Genomic DNA, 15722 nt, shown 5'->3' with positions numbered 1-15722 from the left:
AAATCTGCCCCTGTACAGCCACCTTTATACTGGTTACTGCAGGGTTAGTTGAAAGTGGAGGAGAGAGATTTACCAGTGCTTTCATTGGAGTGGCTAGGGACAACAACTTTTGTATTTTAAATGTATCACTGGCAACTACTGCTACATTGGCTTTGTACTAGAATTTGCACATAGTCATGCTTAACTATATTTCCTTTAGCTTATTATATGGGCTCCTACATAGAAGGTTTGTAATGTTTTTTCTTTGTGAATATCTACGTACATTTTGCTACCCAGTAGCACAGACTGGCATGAACCCACAGAGGAAATGGTCACACCTATTTCACTTTATTGACAAACAGAATCAATCACACAGAAATATGCAACAATATCTAAATTCACCTTTTTAAACTGAAGAAAGTAATAGGGATCATCCTCAATAATAATCAGATCATATTCTTGGGCAAGCTGGAAAAAAAGAATATAAACAGAGCTGAGTGAAATGTGGAGCTGTGTCACTTTGTCTAGACATGTACACATCATCTCTCGTAAACTTCATTTATAGTAGTGCATGGGGCAGAACAAGAACAACGCTTGCATATTGTTTGCAAGTGGAACCCCACCCCGTCCTGAAAAAACATAATTATAAATATATCCTTCATAACTCGTCTATGTATAGCCTACAATTACATATTCCTGCTGCAATGTTTTTCCTTGCAAAAAAAAAACAAAAAAAAACTCCAACAACAAAACATTTGGGTGGGAGGGAAAAAGGAACTGTCAGTACACAAAAGTAATGCTCTACTCCAAATGTAATAGCTTTTGCAAAAAAAAATAGGACCGTGAACTGAATTTGTCGATATGCAATATGCCAGGCAAAAACCACCTGGGGAGAACCCTGGAGTTGTGTGGTGTGTATTTATTTGAAAGCCCCACAAAGAATTTCTATGCTTAAATGCCATGCAAATCTTGGTAGCAATACCTGGTAGATTTCAATTTTACGTTCAGTGGTCAGTGTGGCTCCTGTTGGGTTACAGCCATTTGGAATTGTGTATAGAAACTTGGGATTCTTCTTCTCTGGTTTGTTTGCATCTTCCGGCCTCCATTTTGAAAGAATATCTTTAAGAGCTTGAGGTATCATTCCATGTTGGTCATTTGGAACACCAATGAGGTTGCAGCCCAATGGTTTAAGCTGTTAATAATAACATGCCATCGTTTATTAGCAATTTTATATTACATAAAATCATTCCATGTGCATGTTATCTATTACAACATACTGTGATAGTCTTTATCAGGTTCCATGGTGTAACCATGTTTCATTTTTGTATGATTATTTTTACTTGCACAGTTTGTTGTACTTTCCTCTTGTCTGTACTATAATTATATAGTAAATAGTGTCCGTTCCTTTGTAGGTGAAGCTAAAGCAATCAAAATGTACACACATATAAAGCACTACCAGGCTGCTATGGAAACATTTTAACTGATGTATTTGACGGGTGCAAACATAATTGTTACTATGTACACTGTGAGTTTGTGACATTATTCATAAAGGGCAGGTGGTGCAGTGGTTATCACAGGTGCCTTGCAGTGCTGGGTTCTAAAGGTAGCCATACACGGAGAGATCCGCTCGTTCCGCTTGAGGTGGGCAATATCGAGCTGATCCGATCGTGGGCCCTAGGGCCCAACGATCGCATCCTAACGATTGGGAACGGGCGGTTGGATCGTGGGACCGCATCAACGAAAAGATGCGGCAGCGAACCAACGGGATTTTTTGTCCCGTCGAGGGGGCCCCATACACGGGCCAATAAGCTGCCGACTTGGTCTGTCGGCAGCTTTTATCGGTCCGTGTATGGCCACCCTTTAGGTTCCAGTCAGAGTACTATCGGCAGAGTTGCAGTGGGTTGTGTTGGTTTCCTCCAGGTACTTTGGAGTGCATATTAAAGTCTGAAACCTCATTGTATTGGAACATGCTTTACTGAAATTATTTTATAATTCACTATACACAAACAATAGAGTGACCAAAGTGGGTTCTGAGCTTGGAGGATCTTTAGAAGAACTTTAGATCACCAAAAAAAAACCCTACTCACCGCTGCAGTTGTTCCTGAATAGGTTGGGGCATCCAAAAGAACATTGTCGCCAGGGCTTACAAGCATTTCAAATACCTGAAAGAGAGGTTTACTTTAACAGAACATAAAAGTATGTAGGCTCTTGTGTTAATATAAGCACATACACAGGCACTTCTAAATAGTCAACCTTCTCTTTTCCCCAAGTGGTTTAAAAGCATCGACACTGATGTAGCCAGTGCAAACTGGCAAGTAATACACTGAGTAAACTTCTGGTCTTTAATATTTGTAGGGGGAGAACTTAAGACCGGGACAGACAATTGCATTGTCAACTTTAAAAGCCAGAAAACAGAGAAATACAGGTTGTATAACTAGCTGGTAAAGATTACAATGTGCCCATTTTTTTTTTTTTTTTTTAAACAAAAGTATGCTCCAAAGTAAGTGAAATGTAAGGGTCACTATTCCTTAATTTTTATTTGCCCTTCGTATTAAAGTAGTATTAAAAAGTAAATAAAAAAGAATTTGCCCAACACAAACAAAAACAGATTGTAAAAAACCTGAGGTTGATTGAGAAGCTTAATCACGGGGGGGTTGCCAATTTGTTAGAAATCCCCCAGTAACAGTTTTATTTTGGCTTTTAAGTTTGCTTTTCTTTTCAAAATAATAAAATGGTAAGTAACATACACAGGGCCGTATTTATATACAGAGGTTTTGAGGGGCCGGACCTTGGTTGTCAATAGAATTGATTATTTTTTTTCGAAGAAAAATAAAAAAAAATCAACCCAGCAGCTACTGGAGACTTGTTGTGTTGATCCAGAGGTAGAGCTGGTGGTGGGGTGGGCTTATTTGGGGCATTGTGGGTGAAAGTGACATCACACATAAAGGACGTGACGTCACAAATACAGGAATTAATGTCACATGGGGCTGTTTCTGTGACATCACCTCCGTAAGCTGGGGGGGGTGCTTAGGTCAGGTACCTTGGGTGGCACTGGACCTAAATACAGCACTGAGCATACATAGTTACTTAGTAATTCATATTAAAATAAAACAGACATGCCCACTGAAGCCTGCCTGCAAGTTGATTCATAAGAAATACATTTAGGTTACTAAATTGCCCACTGTAATATGCAATGGGAACCAGGTATTTACTGCCTGATCAAAGTAGGTATAAGTACACGGCTCAAGTGTGTTGTGCCTTTCTCCCATTTTATTCCTGCAAGTAGGTGAGTGAAAGTAAATTCAAGCATTTTATGTTTAAAGTTTTAATTCTGCGTGCATTTTTGCATTGAGCAATGGTAAATGAGTCCTTAAACATCTTACTTTAGAGAGTCCTTCCTGGCTGCCAGTTGTTACACAAAGCTCCATTTTTCCTTTGTCAGGACTGTAAGCCATTGTTGGTGGGTTGTGCAACTTTTTCTGCAGATCTTTTAACCAAATAATTAATTCAGGGACTCTAAAACGAAAAATATACATATCTATGAAATTCCTAATCTAAAACATCACACTGTAATAACAGCATGTTTAGATCAGTGTCTTAATCCAAATTGCAGCCTAAATTTATTGTCAGTGCTCTCAATTTTAACAACTGCATAGACTAGCACATTAGAATACATTGGGGTATATTTATATATTTAAGAGTGAAATTAGAGATTGCCACAGTCTACTAGAGTGAAGATCCGCCACTCTCCATTCATTTCTATGGGATTTTTAAAGAAGAAGGAAAGGTTAAAACTAAGTAAGCTTTATCAGAAAGGTCTATATAAATACACCAGTAAACCCTCAAAGTAATGTTGCTCTGAGTCATCTGTCAAAAGAACCACTGCATTTCTTTCCTTCCATTGTGTACACACGGGTTTCTGTATCAGACTTCCTGCTTTAAGCTTGAACCTCTTTGCCCTGGGCTTGAGCATGCTCAGTTTGCTCCTCTCTCTCTTTCCTCCCTCCCTGCTGTAATCTGAGCCCAGAGCTATGAGTGAGAAGGGAGAGACTCAGGCAGGAAGTGATGTAACACAAAGCTAAAATGGCAGCTGCTATCCTAAACAAACAGAGAGAGCTTCTAAAGCTGTTTACTCAGGTAATACGGAATAAATATAGCATTATAGCTTGCACTATTGTGATTAATCTATTGACAATAAACTGCCTCTGTAGCTTTCCTTCTCCTTTAAAAGAGTATTTATTAATGGGTGAAATCAAAATCCCATAGAAATGAATGTAGAGTGACAGAATTTCAATTTAGAGGACTGTGGCTAATTTTAAATTCACTCTTTGATAAATATAACCCATAGCCCTTTTAAAGAGTTTGGACTATACAATTTATCACAGTTTGGCCTGAATCATTGCATGTAATCAGTATGAGTGCAAAGAGTCTGTGCAAGATGAGCTATGCTGTCTAACTGACAAGCTCAAGGGCTGAACTGTCAGATATAGTGTGATTTGGCCATTAAACATTTATTTACTTGAATGAGCAAAACTGAGCAACGTGGTGATTATCCCACCCTCAAATATAAGACACTGGAAGGTATGATTTTGGATTCATTTTTGGTTAAGCTAGCTGTGATTCAATGGAAACTAACCTTCACAAAAAAAGATATTGGTGTATGTTTTGTTATTCGTTAAGGTCAAAGGTGTGTGTGTGTGTATTTACTCTGGTTATTTGATGTGGTGCAGAGTAAGAGTTGCAAACTGTCCTGTCCAGGAAGCATTAATAGAGAGCTCTTGTTAGAAAACGTAGCATCTTACATTAAATTAAATGTTACACCCCCTGATGAGGACATAACAGTATTAAACAGTGCATGCCCCTGACAAAAATCAGTAATATGTAAGGACATAAGAACTGTAATTCTTTCACAATGGCTTAATAATATATATTTATTGATTGTTTAAAATCAATAAATGTAAAATGTACCCCGATGTTGATGAATACTGGAGACCTTTCTTCATCAAGGTTGACCCAATGTCAATCTTTGTTCCATCGCTCAGAGTAACACTGGCTGATTTGAATGGGAAAGTATCTGGATTGGGGGCTCCTCCGGCAAGTGATATCACAGATGGTGGTGACCTTAGCATAATGTCAGCTACAAAATGGATTCAAGTGTAATTATTTGTAAGAGAAAAAACATTCAACATGGTTTCAAACGTAAGCAACATTGCTAACAATGTTTATTTTATGTTGTAAATGCATTATTACAAAGTAGCAATCCACATTCTGCTTGGGCTAGCTAGAATGGAGCCAATGTGTCCCACTTTACCTTTATGTAAATTCCCCTGTTTAGCAGATTCCTAATGGAAAAACTGTTGTGGGAAAGGGGCTGGGGAGTCTAGCAACATTAAATAGGTAAACAAGAATAGTACAGTCTATATGACTGATATTGGTATTCCACTTATAATGGGAATAACTAAGACAGCCTCTCCATGCATTCATGCAGCCAATATATGATGCCACCTGCATAATCATAGGCAAAAACTTTTTATTTGAACTTATGCCCACTATACATTGTGCCACAAGAGCATCTATAGAAAATGTTCTTTTTTTTAGCTTCCATCTAACCAAGTGGTAGCCAGAGTGGACTAGGGAAAAAAACAGACAGCTTTGGGTAGTGGACCAGCAAAATACTTTAATGGAACAGTAAAACCAAAAAATGAAAGCGCTTTAACATAATTAGAACATAATGTACTTCCCCTGCAATGGTAAAACTGGTGCGTTTCCTTCAGAAACACAACTATAGTTTATATAATCAAGGTGCTGTGTAGCCATGGAGGCAGCCATTCAAGACTCAGGATACATAGCAGATAACAGATGCATTTGGCAGAATACCATTTTATTCTATTATCTGCTAATTAACCTGAGTCTTTTTCTCCTTTTTCAACTTAAATGGTTGCCCCCATGGCTACACGGCAACCTATTCATATATAGTAGACTTTCTAAAGCAAACACATAACTTTTACCAATGCAGGGCAAAAGTATATTATATTTTAATTACTTTAAATGCTTTTATTTTTTAGTGTTAAAAGTCTAAAATAGAATAATGCTAGAAATGCTGTATTTTGTATAGTAACATAAACATGAACTTACTGCACTACAAGCCTAATCATTGTTTTCAAAGTTGGCCACAGTGGGTCACCATCTTGTAACTTTGTTAAACATCTTTGCAAGACCAAGACCATGCACATGGTCAGTGTGGTCTGAGCTGCTTAGGGATCGTCATAAATTATCAAATCAGAGTCAAAAAATATCTGACAGAAGCCGGTACAGCAAGACTGATTAATAATCAGAATATGCAGACTGCACTGGGTCCTGTGTTGTCATGTAATCTAAAGTGGATTTTATAGTTTTTGTATTGTTTAATAGAAACTTTCTCCAACTCTGCAGAACCATTGGCTGCAGCAAAATAATCCTCCAAATAGAATCCCAGTTTATCTGTTTGAATCTGGCTCCATGATCTTTGTCCCTGCAGCTGGAGTTGGAAACAGTAAAGGGGATGTAAAGGCAAAAATCAAATCAAATACAAATCTCTACACAGTCGCCGACTGCTCTACAAAAACAAACAAAGCTGCTTGAGTTCTGCATGGCTGGGAAGTAAGGTGGGGGTTCCCCCTGCTGTTCATAAGTATGATTGTTTCCCTGCAGAGCAGTTAGGGACCATCTGACAATTCCTATACACAGCAGTAAATGAAGAGAGAATTTCACTGCATACAGTCAGGTTTCTTATAAAAACGGTACACATTTTTAAATTACTATATATTGGAGATAGGTTTCTTTTTCATTAAAGAAAGTAAAAATGGGATTTTATTTGTTTACCTTTACATGCCCTTTGATTGGATGGTATTGTATTCCTGTTGCACAGTTTATACTTCTTTCTCATTTAATAGAAAGGATTCAAACAATTATTTTGCTAGTGGTAACTAATGCTAGCTTTCAGTAACATTTACCATTAACTGATTGGCGCTGAGTCTCAGTGGTGTTAAACCCTTAGATAATATTAAAAAAGTAAGATCATTAGTGTGATGTAACTATGGGGTGAACAGCAAAGATAAAAAAAACAATATAGGTCCAAAATACAATAATTTCTAAATGACTACTGAGCATCTATTATTGCTAAGACCTTGATAGCTTGTGTATAACGTCTTCAAATTATTTTTACGTTCATCCAATAACAGTTATTACTACCCATAAAAATCTAGCATATTGCAAGAACTATTAAAATAGAGTGGCACTGGCTTAAATGTGCCTGTTTGCAAATAAAGTTGTGTATTGTAATATGTTTCTCCAGAGAAAATCAATCAAAGGTTATTCTTCCAAAGCAAATGCATGGGACATATATAGCACAGCGATGCCTGTTATGTAAATTAAATTGCCGCTTTTTACAGCATACATTTACTGGGCTGGAGGTCAGCAATCACATTTTTACAGCACAAGTAATGAAATCCAAGCCGTTAATGTTCATTTCAACTGCCTTCTATTAACATCTTTCAAATTGAATGTGTCAAGCCTTTATGCTAAGGATCGCTATGCATTTGAACTCCATTTTCCCGATGAACTGCTTGAATATTCGGGTAAAATATATTAAAGGTACAATATTCTATAGCAGCAGAGATTTTACAGTTGTAAATATGCTGACATTATTATTACAAATCTTTAAAGGGGTACTTCACCTTTAAATTAAGTTCTAGTATGATGTAGACAGTGATATTGAGACAATTTGCAATTAGTCTTAATTTGTTAATTTTTTTTAGTTATTTATCTTTTTGTTCAGCAGCTCTTCAGTTTGGTATTTCAACAGCCATCTGGTTGATAGGGTCTATACCCCCAAAATGAATACTTAAGCAACATATAGTTTATATATAATTAAGTGGCATTTGCAATAATTTTACCAAACTGGAATATATATTTAAGTAAAAACTGCCCTTTTACATTTCTTGTCTTGAACCACCATTTCGTGATGGTCTCTGTGCTGCTTTAGAGATCACCTGACCAGAAATAACACAGCTCTAACTGTAACAGGAAGAAATGTGGAAGCAAAAGACCGAACTCTGTCTGTTAATTGGCTCATATGACCTAACATGTATGGTTTGTTTGGTGTGTTTGTGTGCACAGTGAATCGTATGATCCCAGGGGGTGGCCCTTATTTTTTAAAATGGCAATTTTTTAGTACATACATACGTACATTTTTTAGTGACCGACATTTGAAAGCTACAAAGAGGCAAAATCAATTGCAAAGTTGCTAGGAATAGGACATTCTTTAATACACTAAAAGTTAACTTAAAGGAGAACCACCCCTTTAAGTCATGTGAATTGGAAAGCTATTTAAAGGCCCACATTTTTTTTCAATTAAAGGACATGTCAACCCCCACAACAAAAATATGATTATTTAAATACCTCACTACATTCTTTAAAAACCTTGTACTCCAGTCCATGAAAAGCAAATATAAATCCAATATACTGCAGCACACTATAACTTGTGTAAAATTTGAAGGTGTACTTTATTTGGCTCAAATGTGAGCAGACATGTGGCCACATGTCTGCTCACATTTGAGCCAAATAAAGTACACCTTCAAATTTTACACAAGTTATAGTGTGCTGCAGTATATTGGATTTCTATAATTGAAGTTTGGATCCGTGGCAGGTGTGATCGAATACTGCTAGAAGGTCAGGTGGGAGGGGCTTTGCGCACATGTGCATTTAGAGCAGGAAGAACGCCAGTGCCAGTAATGCTGGAAAAATGGCCACTGGGTGAAAGACTTAATACAGCGAGGAAAGAGGTGGTGTTGCAGGGTATTGGAGATGATTTGGTGATTGCAATTGATGTGGTTCGGGTGGGGGGATGGACTAACCTTGCCTCCCAACTCTTGAAGTGTGTGTGCTGAAAATGTAGCCTTATATTTGAATAAGCACTTGGCACAAGTGCAGAGAGAAATCAGGGTGAACCAGACTCACCTGCCCAACAACTTTAACACTGAAAGTATTTTATGGCATAGCTCCTATTCTCTGGGAGAAATTTCAGACTGAATTGCCATCTTTTTAACCACTGTTTATATGATGATAGAGATTGGTAATCCAGCAACATCTCAAAGTTTTAGTAACAGGGCTTTAAAGTATGAAGGGATAACGTTCTCCTAACCATGACTGAACTGTATCAAGTAACATACAGGAATGGCTTTGTGCTCCACCTTAGGGCAGACTGGCATCTTTCCTGGCTATCAGGGTTTTGGAAATGATCATACTAAGGATTTCATAAATATATCACACAACCCTCACTCTACAGAACAAGAAGAATTATTATTGTACTTATTTGTAGTCAGTTGGAATGTTATAAAAAAAAGAAAGGCTCTCTAATAGGCCAATTGGTGAGAAGTAACTGCCTAAATTTAAAAGAAGCAGTGTCCCAATTACCAAAAGTCGACTGTATTATGAACTTGTAATATCAATTGTGTCCAAAATAAGTAGTTTACTAAAATTCATGGAACAAAAAAACACTGCTAGAAAAGAATCTGAAGACTTAAAGACATTGTCAAAGTTGCAATTCTATTAAGCCAAAAAACTCTGATATTGACATCGGCTGTTTGAAGAGAGCAGATGTCCAGTGGAATAAACTGTGAAATGACTCTCTGAGGTCTTTTCAGAAGAAGTGACAATTAAAGACATGTGCTGAGGAAAATAAATAGCTGGCCATACATAATAATTATAATATTAATAAAAGAAGCGTTGATGGAAATGTTCAGATTATACTTAAAGGGGACCTGTCACCCAAAAAAATTATTCAGAATCCTATTTTATCACATTAGTCAAGCATGAATGAACCTTAATTACACTAAATACATTATTTGAATCTTGTTTTCTTCAGTCTGGGAATTTATAATTATAGCAAGCAGGCAGGAGCCATTTTGTGGACACTGTTATTAAGGCAAGCCTTGTATCATCTCAGAATCTTGTTAATGCACCAGAATGGGGAACCCAATGTCCATCCCCATGCATTGGCTACACAATTAAACGGTGAAGAGAACAGGGGGAATGTGTGGAGAGCAGTGACATCTGGGAAGTGCTGAATGGAAAGTGAAAGTAATTGTCTGCCCCGCCCCGAGGAGGCAATATTTGATTGACAGCTGAGATTTTTAAATGAGCTTACAACAGCTTTGAAAAACGGACACACATAGAAAATAGAAAGTAATTGGAAAAACTCATAATTTCTGGTGAACTATCAGAAATCAACTACGTGTAGTTGTTTGAAGGTGAACAACCCCTTTAATTTGAAAGGGACTTTTATTATACAGATTTTTGTGTCTGGGTGATAGGTCCACTTTAAAGCTGGCCATAGACGCAAAGATCTGATCGTACAAATCAAGGATTCATACGATTTTCGGACCGTGTGTGCGATATTTTTCGTCCGGCGGACAGTCTAAAAGATTTCTGTCGGCTGCCGATAATATCTCTGCATGTATTGCCGATCGTACGATTTTCAGAGGGAGACTGTCACCAGCTTTTGTCGGACATAACTTTCATACGATTGCTGTCAGGGGCAGAACATATATGATAAAGGCTTCTGGCACACCCCACAAATTGAAGTTTCAAGCAGGTTTGAATATTAAATTCAATTTTTCTTTTGTACAAAACTTAAATTTGAATGTGAAATTTATCACATCTCGACCCTGGAAACAGTTCTAATTCGATACTTTGCCACCGAGTTCATGTAAAAGTCAGTGGTCCCTTGAACCAATTGAAGATGTTAATAGCCTTCCTGACAGTCAGATTTCTTTTTTCAGAGGAAAACTCAATTCAGATTTTCTGGGTTGTTCCTATTCGATCAAATGTTAGACGTTCCAGTTTTTTCATAGATAACCTCCCATTTGAGTTGTGAGTACATTTGAATTTATTAGCGTTCACATAACTTTCGAAATTCGACCTTTGATAAATAACCCCCTAAGTGTACGTGCAAGTGCCAAGAATCCCCCAAAGACAAAAGGTATAGTACATGCAGTAATGAAAATGAAATGGTCTACCTCTGGTATATTTCCAAGAGATAAAATTTATAATGAATATCATGATAGAGGGGGGATGATTTAAGTTCCATCTCTGCTTACTTGGAGCAGTACAGGGCTCCTAATTAAAACTAGCGGGACTAGCCGTGGCATCTAATCACTGAAGCATGCCAAGATTCTCTTGAGTGGCATATTTCCGAATCTTTGCCAAATTATCGTTGATTAAATCTGAGGATTATTAAGGTGTAATCCTTTACATTTTAATCACTGACATGAAGATTTGTTTAAGATGTGCTTACTCAGTGCTCTTATCGGAGATTCTCTTCTGGCAGCACTCACTGCATTGATAAAACGTGCATAATTCATGTCTGTAACACATTAAAAAAATACAAAGGATTAGTAAAATGTGTGCTTTAATATCAAGTAATCAAACAGTAATTTTAATATCAAGTACAACAAAGATTACTGTCTAAGAGTCAATAGAAAGAGAATAAGTGACATTTTTGACAGGTGCTCAAAGAATTACAAACATAAGTTATATAGCAGGTTGGACTGGAATTTCAGGGTAACTAAACAGATGCCTGTTTCCACTAAAAGGGCTTATGTTGAAATGTATGTTTAGGTGCTGAAAACTGCAGTTCTTGGGACCTGGGTTTTTCCATGGGTCTGTCTTTTCCATAAAGGAACAGTAACACCAAAAAATTAAAGTATTTTAAAGGAATGGCAATATAATGCACTCTTGCCCTCCACTGGTAAAACTGATGTGTTTGCTATAGAAATACTACCATAGATTATATAAACAAGCTGCTGTGTAGCCATGGGGGCAGCTGTTCATGCACAGGATACACAGTAGATAACAGATAAGTTTGGAAGAATCCCATTGTATACCATATAGCTTATCTGCTATCTGTGTATCCTGTGCCTTTCCTCCTTTTTCAGCTTTGAATGGCTGCCCCCATGTCCACACAGCAGCTTGTTTATATAAACTATAGTAGAATTTTTGAATGAAACCGATTTTACCAGTGCAGGACAACACTACATTATATTTTCATTACTTTAAAACACCTTTTTTTTAATGTTACTGTTCGTTTAAGCCGCTAAAAATCATTTAAACAGTAATAAAACCCAACAGAATAGTTTTCCCACCAATAAGGATTAATCATATCTTAGTTGGGATCAAGTACAAGGTAATGTTTTGTTATTACAGAGAGAATGGAAATATGTTTTAAAATTTTGGAACAAGAGACAACCTTCCCCTAATTCAGAGCTTACTGGATAACAGGTTTCTGGATAACAGATCCTATAGCTGTACTAAACCACTATTTGCGTTTACGTATATAGCGTTTGCTATTTGGACCATTATGTAAAATCATGTAAACATGAAATAAACCCAATAGGCTGTTTTTGCTTGCAATAAGGATTAATTATATCTTAGTTTGGATCAAGGACAAGCTACTGTTTTGTTATTACAGAGAAAAAGGAAATCATTTGTAAAAATTTAGATTATTTGATTATAATGAGTCTATGGGAGACAGCCTTTGTGTAATTTGGAGCTTTATGGATAACGGGTTTCCCGGATAACGAATCCTATACCTGTAATAGGTACCTGATCTAATAATGGCACGAGTGTTCCAGCTCAGATACTGTGGTGATCGAGAGATACCACACTTAAAAGAGAAGGAAAGGCATTCTGCACTTGGGGGAGCACCACGGAGAGCTTCTCTTCCGTCTTCCGATTTATTTGTGTGGCTGTGCATGTGCAATAGAACGAAAAGCCAAACTTTAACTAAAAGTCGGCTATTTTGTTAAAATGCACATGCGTCTGCCCTGGGAAATTTGAAGAAAGAAGAAGACAGAAGAGGATCACTCCGTGGTGCTCACTGGTATAACCCTGGGCCGGTGCAGTTTTCTGCTGATAGGAGCCCGGGCCCGGGGTTTCAGGTAAGGCAATACAATCACTTGGGGGTGCCTAACATTTGGCACCCCCAAGTGCAGGATGCTTTTCCTTCTCCTTTAATGTTTTAAAAAATCAGATTGCACAAGTTCTACATGCAGCAACATGCAGTGTCATCTAGACTGATTAGAAGACAGAATACAAATACAGTAAACTATATACTTTATGAAAAAAGTGAAATGTAAACTAATTGTGGTTACACGTGCAGTTGAACAAATAAAATCTTTACTGAACAGCCGATGTCTCCAAATAGACAGTGAGTCTGACTAGGCTATGACTCCTACAGTGTCACTGGGTATGACCTGCTTACCACCAGGCAGCACATTTAAATCTAAATACAAGGTCCTTCAGAATTGTTACTTTAAGTAACAGAATTGGTGGCAGAAGGCTACAAGATAAAGCAAAAGAATAGCTGCAGAGAAAACAGGAAAATGTCATCTGTTAATGCAAAAAAAAAGGAATTTTAAATAGCCAAAAAAAAAATAATTTACCACTGTCAGTAAGATAGGCAAATATTCTGTTACTTTTCAATAGGTGGAGGTGATGACAGAGCTGTAGAGCTGGAGTCAGAGTCGAGGAGTTCGAATCAATTTTGGGTATCTGGAGTCGGTGCTGACAAAAATGTACCAACTCCGACTCCTAATAATTTTAAATTCCAAAAAAAAAATACAATATGCAATGATTTATTTCACAGATTATAGTCATAATAAAGTACTTCTCTGCTGTAAGCTTAATTAAATCCCAGTTTGTAGTTGTGTTAATAGTGTGAAGTCCAGCTGAACTATTGTGCAACCTGACATTCATACATCATTTTAATCTGGAGTATACAAGCATTGAAAATCAAATCACATTTAAGAAGGAAGATCTGGCAGAAACAATACTGTTTCTAAGAACAATACTTTGGTTAATTTTGGATTTTATTTAAAGGGGTAGTTCATAGAATGGCTAATTCAAAGCAACTTGTTAATTGTTATAGTTGTGAATTATTTGTTTAAATGTTTTGAATACACTTAGGTACTGTGATACAAATTACTGAGGAACCCCTCATCCAGAAAAAAAACCCATGCATTCAGATCATAGATGCCATAACTGTGCAGGTATAGGATCAGTTATCCGGAAACCCATTATCTAGAAAGCTCTGAATTACAGAAAGGCCATCTCCCATATACTCCATTTTATCCATATAATACAAATTTTTAAAAATGATTTCCTTTTTCTCTGTAATAATAAAACAGAACATTGTACTTGATCCCAACTAAGATATAAGTACCGTATATACTCGCGTATAAGCCGAGTTTTTCAGCACCCAAAATGTGCTGAAAAACTCAACCTCGGCTTATACACGGGTCATACCGTAGATATGCCCAGCAGTACGACCCCCTGTGACCCGGCCCCAGCAGGACTGTCTGTGACGCCGCCCGGAGCAGGTCCAGGAGCTCCGGGCGGCGCGTCCTTCCCTGCCGGCGTTCGCTCCCAAAATGGCGGCGCCCATGGCCGCCACGTGGGTAGCGGCGCCGGCCGCTACCCACGTGGCGGCCATGGGCGCCGCCATTTTGGGAGCGAACGCCGGCAGGGAAGGACGCGCCGCCCGGAGCTCCTGGACCTGCTCCGGGCGGCGTCACAGACAGTCCTGCTGGGGCCGGGTCACAGGGGGTCGCACTGCTGGGCATATCTACGGTATCTACGCCAGCAGGGAAGGACGCGCCGCCCGGAGAGTGGACACAGTGAACCGTCCTGCAGCTCTTTCACAGGGCCCCTGGCGGCCATTGTTAAAAGGTCCTAAAGCTTGATTCCAAGTTTGCCAGCAGCAGAGTGCTATCTGTGGAGCTGTACATGTACATATAAATTGCCTTGTCACTCCCCTTTCATTCTGTCATCATTACGCCAGGTACATAGGGCGGAGAACAATGCTGCCTGGCAAGTTCTTGCTGTTGTCAGATAGAAACATGCCAAGCTTGTGACTTATGGTGGGAGTCACAGGGAACTCCAACATTCAAATGTACTGGGTGCCAGTATGTGAGGTTCAATGGCTATTTATAACCTGGCCCACACTGATCCTTCTCAGGGTAAGCATATTTTTGCAGTGTCATGTTCCTGCTGATGGAATTATGGGGAGGCTCTTTTAAATAGTTTTAGATAGATTTCTATGCCATAAAACATGATTACACATTTACACATTCACATTTTGAAATCTGACATGGGGCCCCTAGGCTTATACACGAGTCAATACATTTTTCCAGTTTTCTTAGGTAAATTAGGTACCTCGGCTTATACACGGGTCGGCTTATACACGAGTATATACGGTAATCATTATTGGAAGCAAAACCATCCTATTGGGTTTATTTAATATTTACATGATTTTCTAGAAGACAAGGTATGAAGATCCAAATTACAGAAAAATCCCTTATCTGGAAAACTCCAGGTCCCGAGCATACTGGATAACAGGTCCTATACCTGTACTTGATTCAGTGGATGTTTTACTACTTGTTTCAGCTAATTCACTTTTATATTTGTATCCACACATGCAGATGGCTCAATTCCATTAGCTGGACTGCAGTTATATCAGAATAATATGATGAAAAACCAGCATCAAAGTCATAAACAGTTGACAGAAATTAGAAGTGCATATACTAACTGTCCAATAACTCTGGGTTATTATTAATTAACCTTATTCCCACCACATTTTCACTTGAGAAAATGCCAGCTACTTTGGTAAGTTATTTACTGTATGTCAATAAATGTTCATCTCTGGA

The 15722-nt window shown here is 38.0% G+C and overlaps 1 protein-coding gene across 3 annotated transcripts in view; it reads right to left on the bottom strand.

The window, feature by feature from the left end:
• aadat.S (aminoadipate aminotransferase S homeolog) overlaps positions 1 to 15722 on the bottom strand; it is a 36825-nt gene that overhangs the window by 13996 nt on the left and 7107 nt on the right. For all 3 annotated transcript variants that reach the window (XM_018236189.2, XM_018236219.2, XM_018236229.2), the window contains exons 2-7: positions 11315 to 11383; positions 4948 to 5116; positions 3363 to 3495; positions 2067 to 2141; positions 962 to 1171; positions 382 to 447 (exon numbers count right to left, since the gene is read on the bottom strand). In XM_018236189.2, the coding sequence (XP_018091678.1) occupies positions 382 to 447; positions 962 to 1171; positions 2067 to 2141; positions 3363 to 3495; positions 4948 to 5116; positions 11315 to 11383 (722 nt within the window). The remainder of the gene's footprint in view (positions 1 to 381; positions 448 to 961; positions 1172 to 2066; positions 2142 to 3362; positions 3496 to 4947; positions 5117 to 11314; positions 11384 to 15722) is intronic.

Source organism: Xenopus laevis, chromosome 1S, assembly GCF_017654675.1.
Source record: "Xenopus laevis strain J_2021 chromosome 1S, Xenopus_laevis_v10.1, whole genome shotgun sequence".
Taxonomy (NCBI): Eukaryota; Metazoa; Chordata; class Amphibia; order Anura; family Pipidae; genus Xenopus; species Xenopus laevis.
Note: the sequence above shows the minus strand (reverse complement) of the source record. Positions and strands in the feature narration are given on the sequence as shown.